Source organism: Chionomys nivalis, chromosome 1, assembly GCF_950005125.1.
Source record: "Chionomys nivalis chromosome 1, mChiNiv1.1, whole genome shotgun sequence".
In the NCBI taxonomy this organism is placed as follows: Eukaryota; Metazoa; Chordata; class Mammalia; order Rodentia; family Cricetidae; genus Chionomys; species Chionomys nivalis.
Window position 1 is genome coordinate 65,583,282 of NC_080086.1, and position 24,652 is coordinate 65,607,933.

Here is a 24,652-nt window from a genome sequence, read left to right on the forward strand (position 1 = left end):
GTGACAAACAGTGCTGCTGTGAACATAGTTGAGCACATATCCTTGTGGTATGATTGAGCATTCTTTTATATACCCCAAAGAGGTTTTGCTGGGTCTTGAGGAATGTTGTTTCCTAATTTTGTAAGAAATAACCACCCTCACATCCAAAAGGGCTCTACCAACTTGCATTATCACCAGTATTGCATTTTTTCACATAGGGGATCTCACTGAGAATAGACATCACAATTTTTTCTAGGCTGACTGACCAATGAGTTCCAGGACCTGTCCTTTTTTGCCTTTCTAAGGTCTATGAATGTTCATCACCTTGCTTGGCTCTTTATAAGTGTACTAGGAATAAGAATTCAGGTCTTAATGTTTTCACAGCAAACCCTTAACTGAAACATTTCCACAACTGCTGAATATCCTAAGTTCTAAAATTTTCCGGATGATTATATTAAAAGATTGTTGCTAATCATGACTTATCTTGATTTATTCCCTACTTTGACTTATTTACTGTTATCTAGATTTTGTACAAGACTTATTTAATAAACAATAGCTTTTCTACATAAAAAAAATGAATTCAGCCATAGAATGCTAGACCTTGAACTTTACTTAGGGCTAAGGTAGCATTCAGAGCCATCTTTTAACCTTAAGAACTCATGTTAATTATAAGAGATTGGAAACCAATAAACAGTCAAGGCTGAGATCAAATGATTCAAATAAAGTGAATTACAGAATATATGAGGATTATGACTCACTCTTTACACAGAAGATTAACTTTTCATTTGTTTGTAATCTTAATCCCTTAAAACATGTGACTTTTGTGAGTCTCAGGTAACTTGAAAATCTGATTAAGTTAAAACCCTACATACTAATAGACTAACAATGTCTTCCTCCTCTCCCTTCCCTGGCTTTCTCTCTCTTCATTTCTTTCTCTCCCTTTTCCTCCTTGTCTTCCCTTCCTCCACCACTCCAACCCCACCCTTCTGTTTGCTTTTGTTCTTCTGTTAACTTTTGATCCTGTCAAATGTACCGCCTTCTCTTCCGTCACCCACACTGCCTGTTTCCCTTCCTTTCCTATTTCTTTCCTTTCTGTCCTCCTGATTTCTTGCTCTTGAGTCTCTTCTCCCCGTGACAGGTCTATGACACACAGTTGGAGAATGTGGAGGCTTTTGATGGCCTGTCTGACTTTTGTAATACCTTCAAGCTCTACCGAGGCAAGACTCAGGAAGAAACAGATGATCCATCTGTCATCGGAGAATTTAAGGTCCGTCTCTGGCTTGGCCTATGATCGTGAGGTTGCAGCAATAAGCGAATGGGGGAGGGGCACTTGCAACAACAACCATGGTGCTGCTACTGGTGTTCTTGGGGGTGACCTTGTAGTTGATGCAAAATTGGATGGTGGTGTGGGCCAGTTTGGGGCTTGGCTCGAGGATCCCCATTGTGATGGCGCCCACAAATGAGAGCAATAGTCCTGTTGGTTACTGTATTATTGACGATGATGGCAAAAATGAAAATCAAGTCCCCATTTTTTTTAGGGTCTCTTCAAAATTTATCCCCTCCCAGAAGATCCATCCATTCCCCTACCCCCAAGGCAATTCCACCAGCTGGCTGCTCAGGGTCCCCAGGAATGCTTGGTCCGTATTTACATCGTTCGAGCATTTGGCTTACAACCCAAGGACCCCAACGGCAAGGTAACATTTGTGGAGCCCTTGGTCCCCTAAGAGCAATAGCAAGCTTGACTTGAAGAAGGCAGACAAAGTTCCTGTCTCAGGAAGACAACAGTGAACCAGGGAACCCAAAGACACTTGCAGAGCTGAATAGGAACTGGGGAGTCTATGTGAGGAGCAACCTCAGGGAGGCTAGAGTCTCTTTGGGACTCTGGAGAAATGGGGAAACGTTGAAGGAAGGAATAGGACCTTTGTGGGCACATGAATGTTGTGAGGCTGGGAAGGACAGGAAATTGGATTTTAAGAATGATGGGAGCGTAGGCAAAGGCTTAAAAACTGATTGCTAAATTCACAGGTAGCACTGGGCTATGGCATGTGGTAACGTAGGCAGAGGTTCAGTCTGAGCCTGGTGAGGTTTCAATCCTGGGAGGGGAGGAGTACAGGGAGGAGGGCGCAGGCTGGTGACATCTGCTGGCTATGGGGCTAGAGGCACAGGGAAACGGAAGGCTTGTTCTGCTAATGTTGAGGGTCTGTTCATCACCGGCTGTTGGGACTGGCTTCATAAAAATTATTTTTATTATTACTTTATGTGTATGAGTATTTTGTGAATATACCTACATATACGTGTGTGTGCGTGTGTGTGTGTGTATGTGTGTGTACCACATTTGTGCTGGTGTCCATAGAGGCCAGAAGAGTGCACTATTGGATCTTCTGGAATTGGAATTAGAGAGAGTTGTAAGATGCTATGTGGGTTCTGGGAATAGAATCAGGGTCCTCTGGAAGAGCATCCAGTTCTTAACCTCTGAGCCATCTCTCCAGCTCACAAAATACCACAGTAAAATATCATTTCTCTGGATTACTGAGTTTTAGCTAAGTCCTGGCCAGAGATGGAGGAGTACGGGGGAGCTGAAGGAGAGGCATTGGCAGAGAGCCAGGAGCTGGAAAGGGAGAGAGAACAGCGAGGCAGGGGTGGCGGCTGGAGTTCAGAGGTCCAAGACTGGGTCCTTCCTTGTCCTCTTAGATGGGTTCAGGGCCAGGATGTGTCCCTATGGTTGGGGGCAGAAGCCTGGTATCCCATCCACACAGTCTGGCCTTTCGAAGATGAGAGGTCACACACTAGATCTGGCCTGGGCAGCACAGGCAGCCTCCAGGCTATGACTGTCGTCCTGGCTTATAATCTTCAAGCCTTCATGGCACTGTGCCTGTTCCTTTCTCTTGTCATATTCCTGCAGGATGGTGCAAAGTCTGCTGGTGCTTACAGGTAGCACCCAGAAGACAGGCCCAGGCTGTTCTAGTAGACAAAATGTGGCCCTGTCTGTCTCTTTCCATCTTTGGAAATAAGCCATTTGAAGATAGAAGGGACCCCAATCTTGCCTAGGAATATATGATTGTATGTGTATGAGGGTTAGGGTCTAACCACACCCACCTCTTCCCATGTGCCAGTGGGTCAGGAGTATAGGACACTTACCCTTCCCACTGCTGGATGTGAGGCTAGAAGACCTGTCTGGCCATAGCGTGTGACAGGGTGAGGTATGTCATGATATGCTGGGATTTGATGTGGTATGGTACAGTGTATGTGGTGTGGTGTGGTTGTGGTGTGGTATGGTATACTGTGGTGTGGTATGGTGTGGTGTGGTGTGTATGGTGTGGTGTGGTATGTATGGTGTGTGGTGTGGTGTGTGTGGTATGCTGTGGTCTGGTATGGTGTGGTGTGGTGTGGTGTGGTATGGTATGATGTGGTGTGGTGTGGTATGGTATGGTATTGGTATGGTGTGGTGTGGTGTGGTGTGGTGTGCTATGGTATGGTATTGGTATGGTATGGTGTGGTGTGGTATGGTATGGTGTAGTGTGTGGTATGGTGTGGTGTGGTATGGTATGGTGTGGTGTGGTGTGGTATGGTGTAGTGTGTGGTATGGTGTGGTATGGTGTGGTATGGTATGGTATTGGTATGGTGTTGTGTGGTGTGGTGTGGTGTGGTATGGTGTAGTGTGTGGTATGGTATGGTATGGTATGGTATGGTATGGTATGGTATGGTATTGGTATGGTATGGTGTGGTGTCAGGTGTGGTGTGGTATGGTATGGTGTGGTATAGTATGCTGTGGTGTGGTGTGGTATGGTATTGGTATGGTATGGTATGGTGTGGTGTGGTGTGATGTAGTGTGGTGTGGTGGGTATGACATGGTGTGGTATAGTGTACTGTCCTGTAGTGTTGTGTGGTGTAGTAGTGTGGTACGGTGTGGTGCGGTGTGGTGTGGTGTAGTGCGATGCAGTACAATGTGGTGAGGTGTGGTGTTGTATGGTGTGATGTGGTCTCATGTGGCATGGAGGATGGGCCCTGGTCCGACAGGACACAATCTGTTACAGCTCCCCAATGGCCATTGGAAACCAGAAGCCCCAAAGACTCCTTGACCCAGTGATTTTACATGTACATTTCTGTGTCCTCCAGTGTGACCCTTACATCAAGATCTCCATAGGGAAGAAATCAGTGAGTGATCAGGATAACTACATCCCTTGCACCCTGGAGCCTGTATTTGGAAAGTAAGTAGAAAGTGGCTTGGGTTTGGGGTAAAGGGACTGGCATGGATAACTCATAGTTCAGTGGGCAGATGTGGCTGCCACTCAGGAAATCTTCATCTTTAGCAGAACCTTTATCTTGGATCTTTTATGAGCTCCTGGCTAAACACAGAAACAGTTATCTCAAAGAGCAGAGACTACATGAGTACTCAGAAGATGCATTTCTTCCTTCCTTCCTTCCTTCCTTCCTTCCTTCCTTCCTTCCTTCCTTCCTTCCTTCCTTCCTTCCTTCCTTCCTTCCTTCCTTTTTTGTTTTTTTGAGACAGGATTTCTCTGTAACTTTGGAGCCTATCCTGGAACTCGGTCTGTAGACTAGGCTGGCCTCGAACTCACAGAGATTCATCTGCCTCCCGCGTGCTGAGATTAAAGGCATGTGCCACCACCACCCGGCAGAAGATGCATTTCTTATAGTGTGGAGTTCCCATATATTCTTCACCGCAATCCCCCCTTAGCATCATACCTGATATTTGCCCAAATGAGGACATTGTCGCTGGTATTAGCTAAGGAACTTTATGAGGACCTGCTGGTTTTCCACCAGGGTCCCTTACTCTCCCTATCTGTCCCAGATGTCAAGTTACCAGCAGTTACTCTTAGTGCCCACGAGCTTTTATGGGAGTCAGCTAGGGGACCCAAGACAGCCAGGGCAGGAGGGACTCTAAGAATGAGAGGAGGGGGCTGAGTGCTATGGTATATGGGTGGCTCCTAGGAGCCAGAGCTGCTGTTTGGTCATGAGTGTTTTAATGTGAGGGGGGCGTATGGCTGTTGTTTCTCTAGCTCCTGTGGAGTCCTGGTCTTCCCATATAGCAAGTGACACATTGCATTCATGCTGACCTCTCTTTGCTCAGTCGAAGCCACTCTGTCTGCAGACTTTGGAGAGAGGCAGTCCCGGCCAACAGCAGTTTGTCAGCGTCATAGGAGAGGATGGGGGGGTGGGAAGAGGTTTCATGAGCTGTGGCACCTAGCACAGGGATAGTGGTTGTGGTGTGCATGTGTGTGCGTGCGTGCGTGTGTGTGTGTGCGTGCGTAGACTCCACAGGAACTCCCTCCTAAGAGCCATTTCCATAAGCCCTCTTTCCATTCCATCTTGGAAGTTGGTGTATAGCCCCGAGAGTCTGGAAAGTAGGTTTTGGATGTACCCTCAGTTACAGAGTTTCCCATCTCTGTTTCCTATTGCCACCCCAGAAACATGAGTGTCCGTGTTGTGTTCCATCTCATTCATCTGTTCATTATGGGGTGCATGAACCAGGAAGCCAGCTCAGCTTAGGAAAAGCACACATGTTTACACACACACACACACACACACACACACACACACACAGAGGGGGGGGGCATAGAGGCCTACCTAGTACAGCTGCACTGTGGGTAGCTTGTTCTAGAAGTGACAGGAGACCTGAGGAGGGTAACCCCTCTAGTCTGACTTTCAATCCCCTGCCCTTGTCCTGCTGCTCCTTGCCTCCCCACGGGGTGGCTGATACTGCTGGCTCCCCTACAGGATGTTTGAGCTCACCTGCACCCTGCCTCTGGAGAAGGACCTGAAGATCACACTCTACGACCATGACCTCCTCTCCAAGGATGAGAAGATTGGAGAGACGGTCATCGACCTGGAGAACAGGCTGCTCTCCAAGTTTGGAGCTCGCTGTGGGCTCCCACAGACCTACTGTGTGTAAGTGCCCAAGGCTGGCTCTGGGCTCTCACAGACCTACTGTATGTAAGCTCCAAAGGCTGGCTCTTTTTTAAAATTGTTTTTATTGAACTATATATTTTTCTCCGTTCCCCTCCCTTTCTCTCCCCTCTCCTCCTACCCTCTTCCAAGGTCCCCATGCTTCCAATTTACTCAGGAGATCTTGTCTTTTTCTGCTTTCCATGTAGATTAGATCCATGTATGTCTCTCTTAGGATCCTCATTGTTGTCTAGGTTCTCTGGGATTGTGAATTGTAGGCTGTTTTTTCTTTGATTTATTTCTAAAAGCCACTTATGAGTGAGTGAGTATGTATGATGTTTGTCTTTCTGGGTCTGGGTTACCTCACTCAATATGATTTTCCTAGATCCATCCATTTCAAAGGCTGATTCTTACTTAGAATGAGGTGCCAGCCCAGGTGTTCTCTCCTTGAACATAATGTGAAACCCAATTGTTCCCATCCCACAGATGTGGAAACAGAGGCTTGTAGCTAGCAAGATTAGGGCTTAAATCTGTGTATCCAGCTCTTAATCATGTCACAATTTAGCCCTATTTTTGAGACAGGGTGTCAGTGTGGCCCTGGCTGTTCAGGAACTCACCTTGTAGACCAAGCTGTCCGTAGACTCAGAGATCCACCTGCCTCTGAGTGCTGAGATTAAAGGCATGCACCACCACACCTGGCTTCAGTCTCTTGTGACACACACAGAAAGGTCTGCAGGACTGGGTACCTAGAAGGACAGAGGGAGGGATGACAGAGAGAAATAACGGAGAAGATAGCATGAAACGCACGCTTCAGCTGGGTCTGAGGGGATACTGTGACTGCCAGGGGCATTTGCATATGGCATTTGAGTTCCAGTTTCATGAGAGCTTCAGTCCTTTGCTCTTTGGGCCTCTGTTTCCCCATCTGTCTAATGGGGATGCTGAGCTGTGGGAAAGGACACAAGCTCTGATCATGAAGGGTGGGCAGTGTTGTGTGAGTGTGGGGTACAAAGGCTACTGGACGCGCCTCCCTCTGTTCTTGGAGTGTCTCATCTTAGTCTTTGTACTTGGGCCTCAGCTCTGGACCAAACCAGTGGAGAGACCAGCTCCGCCCCTCTCAGCTCCTCCAGCTCTTCTGCCAACAGCACAGGGTCAAGGCCCCTGTGTACCGGACAGACCGAGTGACATTTCAGGATAAGGAATACACCATTGAGGAGATAGGTGAGCTGCCCTATTGTCCCAACCCTGGTGGGCTCTTTGTCTCATCAGAAAGACCCAAGTGGATACACCTCATATCAGCAGAGTAACCTACCAGTTTGTAGGTCAGAGGTCAGGGCAGAGCCAGGTCAGCTCTCTGTCCAGAGCCATGGTGAAGTCATCGGAGGGTGTCCTGGTTAGCCTTGCTTGTCAGCTAGGTATGGTCTAGAGTAATCTGAGAGGAACTGTCCCGGTCAGGTTGGTCTGTGGCCATGTCTCTGAGAGATTGCCTTGGTTCATGCCGGAGGGCTCAGCCCGCTGTGAGTGGCACCATCTCTAGGTAGGTGGACCTGGGCTGTGGATAGAAGCAAGCTGAGCATGAGTGCCGAGCGAGCCAGTGAGCAGCGCTCCCCTGCGGTTCTGCTTCTGTTTCGGCACTGACTGCCCCTCAGTGGCAGATCATAACCTGGCAGTGTAAGCAAGTCCGCCCTTTCCTCCTCTGAGCTGCTTTGGCCTGAAGGCTTTATCATCTTAAAAGAAACCAAACTAGCACATAGGGTGAGATTTCAGGCCAGTGTGCAGCAGGGTGGAGGTCAGGGGCAGGAGCTGTCTCCTGTGGGCTTCAGTGGTCAGACTTTGGGCAGAGCCGGTTGTACATCCACCTCTGAGGGGCTCTTGCTACTGAGTTAGGCTAACCTGCTTGTTTGACCAACATTTCCAACCTCCTACACCTAAGCATCCAGGGGCAACCAACAGGCATTGCCACATCCCGTCCTTGCCCTTGGTTCTGTCTGCCCAGAGTGGTGGCTGAGATGCCTTGCCACATGCTCCCCATGTGTCTGAGATGCCCACACTCCCACATCGCCCACCCAGAGCAGTTCCAACTCTCTGAGGTGTTTACAGGCCCAGCTGGCCCGCGTCTCCTGCTTGTTGCAGAGATGTTTGATGTCAAGGCTGTTGCTGAGGTTATAAAAGGAAATGACGGCTTTGATGCCTTGCCCCACCCCCTCCTCCTTGTCCTGTGCTCCTGACTCTCCCAGGGCTTGAGCCAGGCTCAGCCATTAAGAATGAGCATCTGGCTGAGGAGGGGAGTCTCATTTCCTCTGGGGGCACCCGCTGCTCTGCTAGCCGCTTTAGCACAGGGGTTCTAGGTCATAAAATCCTGAGGTCCAGCATCTGCCTCACCTTATAGATGAAGCCATGGAGGCCAGGGATACTTAATGACCTTTCCAAAGTCACCAGCCAGCTGGGTGCAGGCCATTCTCCTGGCCCAGCAGCACACACCAGATGACAGTGTGCTTGGCTCTAAAGAACAGTGACCCAATAGCATACATGAGTGGACAAATGGGTACGTGGGTGCATGAGTGAGTGGGTGCATGCATGAGTGTGTGGGTGCATGAGTGTGGGTGCATACATGAGTGTGTGGGTGCACACATGAGCATGTGGGTGCATGAGTGTGGGCGCATACATGAGCGTGTGGGTGCACACATGAGCGTGTGGGTGCACACGTGAGTGTGGGTGCATGAGTGTGGGTGCATACATGAGCGTGTGGGTGCACACGTGAGCGTGTGGGTGCACACGTGAGTGTGTGGGTGCATGAGTGTGTGGGTGCATACACGAGCGTGTGGGTGCATACACGAGCGTATGGGTGCATACATGAGTATGTGGGTGCATACATGAGTGTGTGGGTGCATACATGTCCATCATTCCTGTGCTTCTATAGCCAAAGCCTCTGTCCCAGAGCTGAGCCTGGCTTCTTCCCGTTCATAGCACCTGTCTCCAAGTCATCTGTCAGTGGGGAGCTGTCCCATGAGAAGCAGGAGGCGGGAGAAGCCCAGGTTTATCTTTTCTGAGTAGGATCCCAGCTGCCCTGATGCACAGGTGTGGGGCTCTGCAGGGTTCGTGTCTGTGAAGCAGAGATGGGATAGCAGTGGTACTCAGTTGCTAGGGTCCTTCTAGGGATCGGGCATGCTAACATTCATGTCAGCAGTGCATGGCACGTGGGTCCTCTGTAGAAGCATTCACTGTGATTTCTGAGTGTAGCAACGGAGCTACGGCCACACTTATGTGAACCAGAGCCTCATTCTTGCAGCGCCGAGACACCAGATTTGTGGTACAGGTTGCTGGGGCTCAGAGTTGGGAGAGGTTAAGAGCATATGGGTGAGAACAAGGAAGACTGTGTGGATGGAAAGTAAGAATTTTCTAGAAGAGGCTTGGTGGAAAGGATGGTAACAGGGAACCGGTGTTTGAAGCCCGGAGGCTGTGGGAATGACATTTCCCTCGTAGAAAGCAAGGCATAAGGACCAGCCCAGTGCATTTTTGTGGGGATGGTCTGTCATGAGGAGGGATTCCCTGTGCCCCCCCCCAGGAGTTCTGCCCAGCCTTCAGAGGAAGGCACCCCTGCTGTCTTGTCTCTCACGTTCCCACTCACTTTTTGTTCTTCTGCGCAGAGGCTGGTAGACTCCCGAACCCACACCTAGGCCCAGTGGAGGAACGCCTCGCCCTGCATGTCCTTCAGCAACAAGGCCTGGTCCCTGAGCACGTGGAGTCACGGCCTCTTTACAGCCCTCTGCAGCCAGACATTGAGCAGGTAAGTCCTTGTCCCTTGGGCCATGGAATCCTTGGACCCCAGAGAGCTACATCCCAAGGACAGCCAGAACAGCCAAATTACCAGGGAGACTTTGAGATCTGTCACTCTCTCCATGGCTCATTTCTTCACAGTCGTCTACCCGGGCTTTCCGGGTGACCCTTACTGCCTGGGAAACAAAGCTAGTGCTTGCTTTAGGCACATGTAGGCCTGGCTTCTGCCTTGCCTGGGTGTCTTTCTGTCTGCCGTTGTTAGTGGTTTAGTTCCAGAAGATCATGCTATACTGAGCTACAGTTGAGGGCTCAGACTAAATCCAGGACCTCTAGAATGGCAGAGGCCCACAGAGAGTGGGTAGGAGCGGGGGTGGGGGGGAAGCTTCCCTCTTGGAAGTCAGGTGAACACAGAGAGCAAGCTTAAGACTGGCAGCCAGGCTGGTTAGAGAAGGTGGCTCAGGGCAGGATGAGACGGAGAGGGGAGAAAAGCCAGGGGAAGCTCTGAGGAACCTTTGAAAGGAGCAGGCTCTTCCCTAGGTGGGCTGGCTCCCAGCCTCCCAAAGCAGCCCAGATTATACTCTCTTGTTCTCCAGCCCTAAGATCCTGCAGCCATTACTGAACCAAGTTACTTTACTTATGCATTTTAAGAGAGACCATTTCCTGGATTTGCAGAGGGAAACAAACCGGGAAAGTGACTTCTGTCCTAGGGACCTGAGTCCTTGTGACTAAACCCTGGCTCCCTGACCTTCTGCGGCTCTGCATACATCGCTCTCTGCACACTGGGCCACAGTTAGCTCCCCTCTGTCTCTGAGCAGCCTGTGCTTGGAGGACAGTGATCTTTCCCCTGCAGTGGGTCCTGCATTGATCTGTTTAGGCTCCCTCCTTTCCTGGGTGCTGAGTCTCTTTCTGACAGGCAAGCAAGCAGGATTGAGTATCATTTCCTTTGGCCTGATCCCCAGGTGTGTTCAATAGACAGGTACAGAAGCTATGGATGCAAGGAGAAGTGTGTGTGTGAGCACATGCATGTGTTTTGTGTGTGTGTGTGCATGCTCACACATGTGCGTGCATGCATAGAACATGAACTGTTTGGGACTTTACAGGGGAAGCTGCAGATGTGGATTGACCTATTTCCAAAGGTGCTGGGCCGGCCTGGACCTCCTTTCAACATCACCCCACGGAAAGCTAGAAGGTAACAGGCCTGGCTACAGGTGCTAGCAGGAGGGCCATAGCATCTGTGGGATAGGCGGGAGAAGTTTGCCTGATGGACAGATTGGGGGTCAGTGGGTTCTTGGAACACAGTTTGTTTGGGCCTGGCTAAAATGTCCAGCCAGCCGGGTAGAAGGACTCCTTGGATGAGCTGGCTGGTCACTTGGGGACATCCTTTGCTGGAGTACCAATGTAGCTACATTCTCCTCCTCCCGCACACAGGTTTTTCTTGCGTTGTATTATTTGGAACACGAAAGATGTGATCTTGGATGACCTCAGCCTCACAGGAGAGAAGATGAGTGATATCTATGTGAAAGGGTAGGGTCCCATCATTCTCCACCTGGGCCAGTTCCTGGTACCTCCTAGCTCCCAGGGGTGGGTGGGGTTCCTCTCTGTACGGATCTGTGGTGTAGAGATGAAGACGATACCGTTCCAAGGAGGGTTTCATAGCGGTGGTCTGCACCTTTGGGGGGTCATTTCCCTCAAATTTCTTTGAGTTAAAATGGCAAGGACTGAGGCTGCTCTTGGGGACCTGCTGAGATGTTACATGGTCCCATTCTGTGGTGTGTTATGGGCACCATGGAGATTTCCTGCGAATTCTTTTACCAAGTTCCTTCGCTTCCACAACTCTTTCCTGGTCCAAGTCGAGGTTGCCCACCTGGTTGTGGTGGTCTGTAGGAAATGTCGTGGGATTTGTGAGCTTTGGACTAATGAGGACTGTCCTCTCCCGTGTGTGGCCAGCTGGATGGTGGGATTCGAAGAGCACAAACAGAAGACAGATGTGCACTACCGTTCCCTTGGTGGTGAGGGCAACTTCAACTGGAGGTTTGTGTTTCCTTTCGACTATCTGCCCGCCGAGCAAGTCTGTGCTGTTGCCAAGAAGGTGAGCGGCCTTTGACCTGGGACCAGGCTCTTGGGGCTTCACATTGCAGCTGATACGGTCACATTCTCTCTACCCCTGCAGCTCCGACCCCTATCCCTGTCACCCTCGAAGACGTCATCTCCATCTCTGTACCTCACGTCTCTCTCTTTTTCTGCTAGTATCACTGTTGCCAGTGTCTCTACCTACCAGGATAACTGACAACCACACAGCACACACCTAACACGTAGCCAGGTTCAAGTCCTGCTGCCCCTGCCTATCTCACTCTTCCACACATACACCTAGCAGCATGAAAGAACCTGGTGCCAGGCAGAAGAGTCTGGATGCCCAGCATGGCCATCACAGGGGCAGAAGGTAGAGCCAGCTCTGTATCCTCAGAGGGTAGGGCTGACCTGTGGAGCTTGGTGGGGGACTTAGATTCTTAGGTCTCATCTAAGCAATGATCTCTGCAGTCTTGAATGGTCCAAGTTCAAGGTGGCAGCCTCTTACCCACACTTGATCTACCCTATGAAGTCAGCAGAGCGCAATGCTTGGCTATGGGACCTTGTGAGTCTTCAGCCAGGATGGTTTGAGGAAGTCCCAATGATGCTTTCAACCTCTTCTTCCTTTGACACTAGTGGCTATCTGGAGGTGTTCCCCTCACAGAGTACCTGCCTACATATGCTTAGGTCCGATCAGTCTGATTTCTACCCAGAGGCAGCTCATGCTCCCGGCATTACAGCCTCGGCAACACCTGTCTTCCCAGGCTGCGGTGTGGCTTTACCTTGAAGGAAAGTTCAAATACACTTGGCTTTCTTGCTCTCTGAATTCTCTTTATTGAATCTCCCCTGCCTGAATCTTCCCAATCCAACACACAGACTCATCTGCACCTCAGAGAAGCCAGAGTGTCCTGCCAAATATTCAGAAGCCATCAAAAAGAAAATAAGGATTTATTAGGGTTAAAAGGATTCTTCAACCCTGAGATGGCAGTAGGGACCACCAGAAAAGAAAGCCAAATTTCGCAGCAAGGTTGTATAAAGTCCAGCAGTATCCAGGCTCTATAAGTTTTGAGATTGCCTTTCCCTGGAGTTTGTCTATTACAAGCCTACTTTCCTAATAAGCAGATACCGTGCCTGTCTTGAGAGCCTTTATCAAATACAGAAGTACCTCTCCTTTAGCTGTGGACAGGAGCAAAACAGAAAGGACCAAGCATTCTATACACCTTCTCCAAGACTCAGTGACCCCCACGAGTGGGTAGACCTGGTGGGGAAATTGAGTCAGAGATGCACACTGGTTGCTTGAGTGGGAGGGGCCACAGCCTTTTACCAACACTGGGGGGATGTGGCCAGGCATGAAGTAAGAAGAGAATTTGGCACTATGACAGTGCTTTGAGATGGGCGGAATAATGGGGAGTAGCTGTCATGAGAATGAGAGACATGAACCCATGCACATACATGTGCACATACATGTGACTACATCCAGAGGGAGTGGAGGAGGGGTGGGGTAAGAGAGTGTTAGCTGGCAGCTGAGAGCTGTCACCTGGCATCTCTGAGGGCCCAGCTGCAGGCGCTGGCTGACAGCTAGAGTAGCCCTGCTCTGGCACCCATGGAGTTTTGTTTCTTTTGAAGGCCCTGGTCAGAACTGGAAGCTGACTGAGTCACGGGGGAGGCGGGGTCCAGACAGAATGGCTTGTGTAGGCTACAGGGCAAGAGTATGGTGACCTGGTGGGAGAAGGGAGAATCCATAAAGGGATAGGGTGCCGAGGAGTGAGGACACACATCTAGGGAGGAGCAGAAGACTCATCCCCATGCAGAGGATGGCTGGAGACAGGAGACAGGAGGGACAGATCAAGTGGAAACATTAAGGAGGGTAGCGGGGCTAGTAGGCGCATCCGGTGGATCCTGAGAGGCAGGTGGAGCTTGCCCACAGCAGGGCACTGATTAGCTGCAGGACAGGATGGAGTGGGTGAGGGGAAGGCCTGCAAAGGCTGTGGACTCCCAGGCTCGGTTGCAGAAGCAGTCCTCTGCCATGAGGTTTGGGGCCCCTGGCAGGCAGGCCGACCCTCCAGGGACCCCATTAACCAGACGAGACTGTCATAAAGTACAAGGTCTCCTTTCATCCCACTTTTTTGAACCACCGCGGGTTGTTCAGCCTTGTTCCCCACCTGGAGTCCAGCACACCCACTGGGGCCTGCCGTGCAGGCAGGCCCCCACCCTGCAAATAAACAGCTAGTAAAAGGGCCCAGGCTGGGAGCATAATGAGCGCCTGGGACCTGGGGGGCTCATTCCCCAGGCTGAGCCCCTGACCAGCTGCTCCCACCAGGGGCTGTTTGAACCTCTGGCTCATTACTGAGCCTGTAAACCAGCCTGTTGAGGAATGGAGGTTGCTGGCGGCCCTGCAGGCAGCCTAGAGCTGACTGTAAAAGCTGGCTAGGGGAAGCAGGCACCTGCAGGAGGTTGGGCCAGGCGGCCAAGCAGGAGGTAAAGACAGAGAGGGGTGGCTGGGGCCAGCCATGGTCTGCTTTCCTTCAATGCAGGCTGCAGTCTAGGCTCTGGCGCTGGTATGATGGCCGTTCTTTGTGGACAGTGGCCATGGTCTTCCCTTGGGAAGCTTGGTGAGGCGGGTGTGACTCTGAAGGCTGGGTTCATGGTGGCTTTGATGGGTTTGTTAGTTACTTGTTGCTATGACACTATACCGGATCTAAATGTAAAGGATGAAAGGTTTCTTTTGACTCATGGTTTAAAGAGAGAGTCCATCACAGAAGGCCTGGTGAAGTGACTCCGTAGTGTGGGGAATGTAAAGTGACTGCCAATGTCTCCACAGAAGAGGAAGCAGGGAATGGGGGCGGTGAGGGCAGTGCTAGTAGTTAGCAATCCTCTCATTTCCCCCATTATATTCATTCCGGAACCCAACCCATGGGACGATGCCTCCTGCAGAGGGTCTTTTCCCTCTATTAAACCTTCTGGAAACACCCTTACAGCCACATCTGTGTGTGTGTCTCCCGGGTTATTCTAAGTACTGTCAGGTTGACAATGAGGATTAACTACCTCCATGGCATCTGAGGCCAGACACTCTCATGGTTCCCTGGGCTACCCAGCTCTGATCTCCCAGCTTGCACCAGGAGATATGGGTCCAGGTCTCAGGCTGGCCCCAGAAGATGTTTCCTATACATACTTCCTGCCCAGGTAGATCCACAGTGAACAGAGCAGCCCAGCGACAGTCCTTCAGATGGAGAGTGCTTAGACCCATTGGCCATCTCACTCCCATGCCTTCCAGGTGCCTCGTTCTAGAAGGAACTGACCAGTGGGATAAGGGAGAGTGACCAGGACGGGAAAGTGTTCTCCTCTTCTAGAAGGAAGGAGAAACTTCTTAGTGGGTCCTGGAGGTGGAGGTGACCTGGAGGAGTAGGAGGGAGAGTCTGGGGGCCTGCCTCAGTGCCAGCTACTTACAGCAGTGTGCCTTGCTTCATTCCAGGGACAGCTGGGGGTACACCCTGGTGCTCTCTGCCAGCCCACAAGTCCTGGAGTCCGCATGTGCAAAGCCCAGTTTAGGGCTGAGAGCAGGACCCTGGAACCTGACTGTCTGTTCGAATCCCAGCTTGCTACTCCCTATCCTGTGCCCTGGACACTCTAGGTGCTTTGGGTTTCTCAGTGGAAAGCTTGCCTGTTGGAAGATAGTTCAGGACCCAACCTAGGGAATGGTGCTACTGGCTATAACCTGGTCCTTCCTAGACAATTTCCCACAGATGTGCCCACAGGCTAAGCTCATCTAGACAGTTCCTCAATCGAGCTTCTCATTTTGAGTGATTCTAAGTCATGGCAAACTGACATTAAAAACCAGCTGTCTCACTCCTGAGCACTGCCAGGCCCTTCTTACTCTTCTTGCTAGGACCTAGTTTGGACATGACCCTCAGGGATACACTGCTCCACAGCCTCTACCTTGTAGCCTTCCAGGCTAGAGGGGCTTCCCTGTTTGTGGCCTTGTACAAACTTTTCTAACTTTGCTTCCCTGATCCTCCTCTGGGTCAGGATGCCTTCTGGAGACTTGACAAGACAGAGAGCAAGATCCCAGCTCGCGTGGTCTTCCAGATTTGGGACAACGACAAGTTCTCCTTTGATGACTTTCTGGGTAAGTCTCACTTTTATCATCCTGAGTGCCCCTCAAGAAGCCCAGTGGAGAAGTTCAGGGTCACTGAGTCCCCAGCAAAAGAGAAGTATGTGACAAAACAATGCAGATCACAGTGACCTTCAAGTAAGTCCTTAGCTAGGTGTTCCTTGAGTCATGTTAGATAGTGGGACTCATGAGGAAGAGCAGGAACATAGGTTAAGCTGCTCACACTGCCTGGCCTTACTTCTGATAGGGAGGTTCCAGGTCATGCTAGTCTAGCAATATAGAGCCCAGAAATGGCGAGAATCTAGTCACTGCTCATCTCCGTGCCCCAGGGACTATCCTAATGAACAGGGCTCTGTTTAGATGGCTTAGGGAGCCAAGCTGAGGCATGAGGACCTGGGGTGAAGGGGAGGGAGACATGGGAACCTGGGCTAAAGGGTAGGGAGGCATGGGGATCTGGGCTGAAGGGTAGGGAGGCATGGGGACCTAAAGGGTAGGGAGGCATGGGGACCTGGGCTGAAGGGTAGGGAGGCATGGGGACCTGAAGGGTAGGGAGGCATGGGGACCTGGGCTGAAGGGTAGGCATGAAGACAAGGAGGAATGGTCTGAGGCCAGCAGAGACTGTTAGGAGAGAAACAGGTTAGTAACAGCCTTACCAAAAGTAGGAAAATGATGAAACATGTTTTGTCCATACATGGGATATTGTTCATATACACAAAGAAAAGAGATACTGCTCCCAACTACATTTGGTGGGCCTTGGAAACGTGCTGAGTGACAGGGGAGGAAGGATAAGCACTGCATAATTCCACATCTAGCCCACACCCAACAGATCTAAAGAGGAGAAGAAGGCTGGGGAGGTGATTCTGTCAGCAACGTGCTGGGTGTGCAAGCTTGAGGACTTGACTTCAAGCCCAAAACTTAGGTTAAAAACAAAAAGCCAGATGCGGCGGGACTTACCTTTGATCTCAGCACTGGGAAGGTAGAGGCAGGCAGGATCTTGGTACTCATTAGGCACCCGGGTGTAGCTACCTGACCAGCTCCAGGCCAGTGAAAGACCTTGTCTCAGAGAAAACACGGTGGACAGTCCCTGAGGAGCAACATCTGAGGTTGATTTCTGGCCTTTAAAGGCACAGGTACATGTATACACTAATGTATGTCTGCACAAACATGTGCACACACACACACACACACGCACACACAAGCAGGGGAGAATAGATGAACAGGAACCATGGGGGAACAGTGTCTAATAGATAGAAATAGGTTTCACAGGTTTCTTTCTGATGCCCGAAACATTTGGAATTAGGTGGAGCTCTATGGTTGCACTACTCCTGACTCTAGATTTGATTATGTGCAGAGTGATGGATTTTTTTTAAATTGAAGATTTGTTTTTATTTTAGACCAATGAGTCTTTTGTGTGCATGTATGTATGTGTACCACGTCCATTACCAGTGCCCAGAAGCGGCCTCAGATCCTGTCACTGGAGCTACAGCTAGTCGTGATCCATCGTGTGGGTGCTGAAAATCAAATCTGGGTCCTCTGCAAGGGCAGCGAGTGCTCTTAACTCCGGGCATCTCCAGCCTCTAGAGTGGTGCATTTTATGTTATGTGCATTTTACCACTTTTGGAACAAATAATTAAGTCATGATGAAGGCAGCCTGGGAGGTCAGAAATCCCCATTCCCAAGTTCTGCCCTGTCATCTGGTAGCAAAGGGGCTCTGAGCAGGTCACTGGTGCCCTCCTGCGTGGCCCTTGTCTACAGAAGTCACAGAGTAGTGTATTATTGCGCAGCCCCAGGCTCCTGACGGGCATGCTTGCCTGTCTCTGTGCTGGTCGTCCTGTCCCCCTACCCCTGTCACTCCAGGGCCAGTTGTGGCACATGGGATGGGAGTACTTTGGGGGATCTCATTGTAATAGTAGGCTATAAAAATGATGGCTCTAGGTTTGAATTTTAATATTTTATCTGTTCTACACAAGATTCTTTTTTTTTTTACTTTTTTTTTTTTTTTACCACTAGACTACCAGGGATCTACACAAGATTCTTATAGAAAAATTAGAAAGAACTAAACATTGTATTCTTCTCTATTTCATCATTCAGAGATAGCCTGGAATATATAAATATAAATGAACACATCTGCTTTATATCTGCATTTTATACATGCACAGATGCATGATGTGTATCATTGTGTACCTCCTGTATGTGAATGGATTTGTCCCCTCCTGACCATAGTAGGTGTCTATCTACATGAACACATGTTTGTCTGGCATTCTATCAGGCAGATGGACCCTGTTTTGCTTGATTTATATCTCTTGGTGAATGTTGGCCATCTTCAGGTTCCCCAGTGTGATTGGTCCCCACATACCATGGCAACTCTTAGAAAGGAAAACATTTAATTGGGGATGGCTTACCATTTCAGAAGGTTAGTCCATTCTCATAATAGCAGGAAGCAGGGCATGATGCAGGCAAACATGGTGCTGGAGAGATAGCTGAGAATCCTCCATCCAGATCAGCAGGCAGCAAGAAGAGAACTGGCCCATGTGTGCCAAGTTTCTAGCCACCCAAATGTCTGTAGGCATCACAGGAAGAAAATGATTCATGTCCACCAACAGATGATTGTATAAATAAAATGTATTGTCTCCCTATGGCAATATGATTCAACTGTAAAAACATATTGACATACAGGGATATGGAGGGACTGAAAATATTTTGCTCAATGAAATAAACCAGACGCCTAAGGGCAGATGTTTGTAACTATAAGAGGCATGTCCATACAGACAAGACAACACTGGTACCCAGGGCTGAGGAGACAAGAGAATTACTGCTTAGCAGACAGTTTCTCTTTGAGGATGAGAACTGTCTGGAAATAGTGGTGACAGCTATGTAACATCATGACTGTATCTAAAGCCACTGAATTAAAATTAGTGGGGGTTGGCAGATGGCACAGTGGGTAAAATGTTTGCTATGCAGAAGAACGAGGACTTGAGTTTGTACTCCAGCACCTATAAAGAAACAGGTATGGCCACATGTGCCTACAGTCCCGGTGCTGGGAGGAGCACAGAGGCTCACTGGCCAGCCAGCTGACCTTTGAGCTCCAGGTTCAGTGAGAAGGACTGTCTCAGAAAAGGAGGGGGAGAGTAACTAACGAAGACACCCATCTTGGTTAGGGAAGAGACACTATGACCATGGCAACTCTTAGAAAGGAAAACATTTAAGTGGGATGGCTCACCGTTTCAGAAGGTTAGTCCATTCTCATAATAGCAGGAAGCAGGGCAGGATGCAGGCAAACATGGTGCTGGAGAGATAGCTGAGAATCCTCCATCCAGATCAGCAGGTAGCAGGAAGAGAACTGGTAGCCACTGGCCCCGCTTGAACATCTGAGACCTCAAAGCCCAGTGACACACTTCCCCCAACAGGGCCACGCCTATGCTAATAAGGCCACACCTCCTAATAGCACCACTATTAGGAGACCATTTTCTTTCAAACCACAACACCTAATAACAACTTTTGATTTCTACGTATATGAACACACGCATGCACACCCCCAAACATTTGTGTACACACACACACACACCATGTCCTAGTTTGCTTTCTAATTGGTGTGATAAACCCCATGACCAAAAACAAGTTAGAGGGAAAAGCGTTTATTTGGCTTATAGATTACAGTCCATCACCAAAGGAAGCTAAGTCTGGAAAGAACATAGAGGCATGGGACAAAAGCAGAAACCATGGGGGAATGCTGCTTACTGGCTCGCTCCCTGTGCCTTGTCCAGTGTGCTTTCTTTTCTTTTTTTCAAGATAGGATTTATCTGTAGCTTTAGAGCCTGTCCTGGAACTAACTCTTGTAGACCAGGCTGGCCTCGAACTCACAGAGATCTGCCTACCTCTGCCTTTCGAACTCACAGAGATCTGCCTACCTCTGCCTCTCGAATGCTGGGATTAAAGGAATGTGCCACCACCATCTGGTTAGCGTGCTTTCTTATACAATTCAGGACCATTTGCCTAGGTGTGGCACTGCCTCCCACATCAATCATTAATCAAGGAAATGGTCCACAGATATTTTCTAATGGAAGCATTTTCTCAATCAAGGTTCACTCTTCCAAGATGACCTTCACGTGTGTTAATTGGAATAAATAAACCTAACCAGTGTATATACACACACACCTACACTATATGAATGTGTGTGTGTAGTATGCGTACATATATGTGTATGTATGTATATATATATTCATGCATATATATGTATATTCTACCATGATAAAAATCATTTTACGCAAATGAATGGATGAGTGCTTGAAGGCCATGGGTGTGTGAAGGGTTTTTACTGTTAGATGTACCGCAGAAGTGGGCATCTGTGCTCAGGTGAGGAAACAGACTGAGTAGATTACATGTTCATGCACGAATGGATGATGGGAGGCTGTGTGGAGAGAGCTAGAGAAAATGGACAGGAACTGGGGAGGTGGTGGATCTAACCCCTCCCCCTCGGCTGAGCCATGAATACAAACTGAAGAGGTGACAGTGAGCTCTTGAGTCTGCCCGCTCAGAGTGGCCTTAAATGGACAGTGGTTGCTACGTCCTCTAAGGGCATCACTCTGCCACAGGCTCCCTGCAGCTGGATCTCAACCACATGCCCAAGCCAGCCAAGACAGCTGAGAAGTGCTCCTTGGACCAGCTGGATGACACCTTCCACCCTGAATGGTTTGTGTCCCTTTTCGAGCAGAAGACAGTGAAAGGATGGTGGCCTTGTGTGACAGAGGAGGGTGAGAAGAAGATGCTGGCGGTGAGTCTGCTTTCCAGCCCGGTGGAGGGCAAGGGCTGTCTCTCCCATGGAACCCAGCGACACGGCACACTCTGTTCCCCCCTTCCCCCCCATTACATTCCTCTGTGCGCACATGTGCATCCAAAGGTTAATCTTAGGTGCCCGAATTGTTTGTTTGTTTTTTTTTTTTTTTTAGATAGGGGCTCTCATTGGCTTCCTGCTCATTCGTTAGGCTAAGCTGTCTGGCCAGCAAGCCACGGGGGATGGCCGGTCTCTGCTTCCCAAGTCCTGGAATTTCAAACACATCACCATGCCTGGGGTTCTGTGTGGGTTTTGGGGATCTTGCTCAGGTCCTAGTGCTTGCATGACAAGCATTTTATTGACTGAGCCATCTCCCAGACCCTTCTCTCTCCATCTTCTATTTTCTAGGGTTTTCCTCCCTCTTCCTATTCCAGCCTTCTTCTCCCAAGGCTCCTGTTGCAGGGAGACCTGTTGAACTGAACAAATGGCCTTCTGGAGATTGGTTCTGAGTGTCTCTGATTGGTGCTTCCTGTTGGATGGATAGAGGCCTGCCGTTTCTGTGTGTGCAGGACCCTGTCAGGGATCGTTCTTGCCTGACAGAGGTCTGCACTGGTGGGAGGAGAAAGAGTGATTAGAGGGCCAGTCCCTCCCTAGAGTCCAAATCAATACCAGAGAGGAAGTTAATCTCTGACAGGTTTCAGAGTAGCTGACCAGCCCTCAAGTGGCCCTTGAAGGAAAATGCCCTTGTTATACAAAGACTTGTGATAACCAATAAGAAACACATCCCAAAGGAAAGTCAGCAAGCTACATGCGCTGCTAGTTCACAGCATAGACACGCATTATGCATGAGAAGCAAGTTGTTCCCTAGTAACTAAAGGACTATTTTAGAAGCTGCTGTTTGGGCTATTAAATTAGATTAGCAAAACGAACAAACCAGAAATGTTCGCATTGGTAAAGTTTTGGGAGACAGATCTCACTTTGTTCTGCCAGGGAATGCATGGCTTGTTGCACTGTGTGGGGAGCAATTGGGTACCACACCATGCAGGATTTAACATCTATGCCCTTGTACTTTGCCGTCCCACTTCTAAACTCTCATCTCAAAAAATCACTGGTTAAATTAAAACTTTAGGTTCTAGGATGTTTGTTGTGCTATTATTTATTCATTTCAAAGAGTTGAAAACAACATAAAATAAGCCAAAATAAGTAGTTATTAAATAAATTATGGTCAACCAACCACAGGATGCTTTACAATCATTAGAAACCAAACTTTGGATAATATATAATTGTACAGTGAAATATCTCCCCGAGTGAAGAAACTTTGGAGCCGCATACACAGTGCCGTGCCTCACACACTTGAAGCTCCGATGAATAAAAATGTTGGGAATCGGAGGCTGGAGGGATGGCTCAGTCTTCTAGAGAACCTCAGTTCAGTTCTCAGTATCTACATTGATTGGCACACAATTACCTGTAACTCCAGCTCAAGGGGATCCTGTGTCCTCTTTTGGCCACCTATGCACACACACACACACAATTAAAAATAAATTAATAAAACAAGATAAAATACAGCAGTAGAAAGGTTAAAATGGTAAAAAAAAAAAAAAAAAAAGGATGCTGAGAACACCTGTGTCCACATAGAATGGGTGGGGTGACCGCCCGCCACAATCCAGTGTTTAAAAATATATTTATTATCGCAGCTTGCTTTTCTGTTGCTGTGCTAAACACCATGAACAAATTCAGCTTGGGGAGGAAAGGGTTTGTTTATTTGGCTTACAGGTCACAGTTCATCACCGAGGAAAGCCAAGGTAGAATTTCAGATGAGAACCTGCTGGCAGGACCTGAAGCAGAGGCCACGGAGGAATGCTGCTTCCTGGCTTGCCTCTTCTGGCTTGCTCAGATACCTCTTCTTAGACATCCCAGGACCACCTGCCCAGGGACAGCCTCACCCACCTCCATGACAATTAAGAAAATACAGATATGCCCAAAGGCCAATGTTTTCTAGACAATTCCTCAGTTGAAAATCTCTCTTCTTATTTGACTCCATTTTGGGTGAAGTAGGCAGTTGAAGCTGACTATGTGCGCTTGTTTTATTTGATGTGTCTCTGTTCGTGCCTAGTGTATGTATGTATACGTACCACAGGTGTACAGGGTCCAGTAGGTGTCAGAAGAAGAGATGATGGTTGTGACTCACTGTCTTTCTGTGAGCTGGACATTGGACTAGGTTTCTCTGTGCAAGCAGTAAGCACTCTTAGCTGCTGAGCCGCTACTCTAGCCCCATAACCCTGCATTTTTCAAAATAAAAATAGCAACTTAGTCCTTCTGTTTGTTCTGGAATGGCTCTGCTCTGGGTCACTGGCCAGAGGCCACAATCAGGTTCCATTGATGTCCACAGGGCAAGCTGGAAATGACCTTAGAGATCGTTGCAGAGAGTGAACACGAAGAACGGCCCGCTGGCCAGGGTCGGGATGAGCCCAACATGAATCCGAAGCTAGAAGATCCAAGGTCAGTTGGTACAGAGCTTTTCCATGGCTTAGAGAGGCGCAGGCCATGGATGCAGCCTTAGTGAACACTGGGCTCTTGTACTAATTCATGCAGCGAGTGCCAAGCCAGGTAGAAGGTGCAGGCCTCTTGTCCTGGCAGTCGAGAGGCTGAGGCAGGAGGATAATGGGCTCCAGGCTAACCTGGGCTACATAGCAAGACACTGTCACAAAATCCAAAACACAAAACCAAACAAAGCAAAAAGAAGCTGTTCCCTGTGGGTTTGTGTTAAGCATACTGCATTAGGGTCCAGTGTCCTGGGATCTCCTGCTGTGAAGCTACCTTCATTTCACAGATGAGACTCAGTTTACCAAAGATAAATGAGGTCATTCCAGCAAAAAGACGGAAGACAGGAAGCTGTTCTCCAGCCTCCTGGGCAGTTGCTGACAATAGTTTTGGAACTCAGCTCAGGGCTATGCTTGACATCACTCACCATGGTGTTTCTGAAAGTGAGCATAGGTGTATGGTTTACTTTGTCACAGTGCTGTCCCCATGTGGGATTAGAAAACAGGGAAAGGCACCTTTACCCCAGAATGCTGGGATCCGATGGACAAAGGAGGAAGTCCCAAGACCCAGGACTAGTGGATATTACAAAGGCCAAGATTGAGACGCAAAGCCCTCTGTGTTCTTTGAGTGGTTTTACTGACCGAGGGGAGGGGTTTGCAGTTCTTTGTTGGGAGCGAGTGAGTGCAATGGGCTTTGCTGGCTTTTTTATTCTTTATCCTCCCATGTCTAGCTGTGTACACAGGGGCAGCCAGCCTGGCATATCTGGGGGCCAGTGTGCTCTCACTTACCAAACAGGAAGCTCTGCCCCACTCCCAAGCATGCAATCTGTGGCTGAGTATGGGTTCAGAAGGGGAGAGGGCAAGAAGCAAGGGGTCCTGAAGATGGGGCTCAGTAGCACCAAGAACACAGGTGGCATAGGCAAGCATCATCATCAGAGGCTCTGGAGGAGGGGCGGAGGGCATGGGTGCTCTTCTCCCACAGCCAGGCTAGTTGACACACTGTCCCAGCTGAGAGCTCGGCTGACACTTGGGGTTTCACCTCCAGGCGCCCCGACACCTCTTTCCTGTGGTTTACCTCCCCATACAAGACCATGAAGTTCATCTTGTGGCGACGCTTCCGGTGTGCCATCATCCTCTTCATCATCCTCTTCATCCTCCTGCTCTTCCTGGGCATCTTTGTCTACGCCTTCCCGGTAAGTATGGCTGATGTGGGAGCCAATGACTTGGGAGAGTCCCACGTTTTCCATGTGTTCCCAGAGTCTGGTGGCAACCAGTGACCTGTTTCAATGAGGAGATAGAACCCCAGTTCTTGGTGTTGCCTGTCTAGTAGGAGGGAGACAAAGCCTTGTACCTAGGGAATTCTTACTTGTTGAGCAAGTACCTAAGAATGGGCTTATCAAGGGACAGGTAGAAGTGGAGGGGCTGTATGATTTCCTGGAGAGATGGGAACAAGTGGCTAGCTTGGAGAGCCAGTGAGTTGATTGTGGTTGCTTACTCTACTGCGTG

At 49.3% G+C, this 24,652-nt stretch overlaps 1 protein-coding gene across 16 annotated transcripts in view; it reads left to right on the top strand.

The window, feature by feature from the left end:
* The window catches only part of Dysf (dysferlin), a 201,592-nt gene that overhangs the window by 171,872 nt on the left and 5,068 nt on the right, over positions 1 to 24,652 (top strand). For all 16 annotated transcript variants that reach the window (XM_057791040.1, XM_057791074.1, XM_057791057.1 and 13 more), the window contains 13 exons: positions 1,118 to 1,246; positions 1,518 to 1,673; positions 4,096 to 4,187; positions 5,716 to 5,886; positions 6,959 to 7,101; positions 9,528 to 9,667; positions 10,758 to 10,846; positions 11,086 to 11,181; positions 11,605 to 11,746; positions 15,751 to 15,850; positions 20,428 to 20,606; positions 22,996 to 23,105; positions 24,192 to 24,339. In XM_057791040.1, coding sequence (XP_057647023.1) covers positions 1,118 to 1,246; positions 1,518 to 1,673; positions 4,096 to 4,187; positions 5,716 to 5,886; positions 6,959 to 7,101; positions 9,528 to 9,667; positions 10,758 to 10,846; positions 11,086 to 11,181; positions 11,605 to 11,746; positions 15,751 to 15,850; positions 20,428 to 20,606; positions 22,996 to 23,105; positions 24,192 to 24,339 — 1,695 coding nt within the window. The remainder of the gene's footprint in view (positions 1 to 1,117; positions 1,247 to 1,517; positions 1,674 to 4,095; positions 4,188 to 5,715; positions 5,887 to 6,958; positions 7,102 to 9,527; positions 9,668 to 10,757; positions 10,847 to 11,085; positions 11,182 to 11,604; positions 11,747 to 15,750; positions 15,851 to 20,427; positions 20,607 to 22,995; positions 23,106 to 24,191; positions 24,340 to 24,652) is intronic.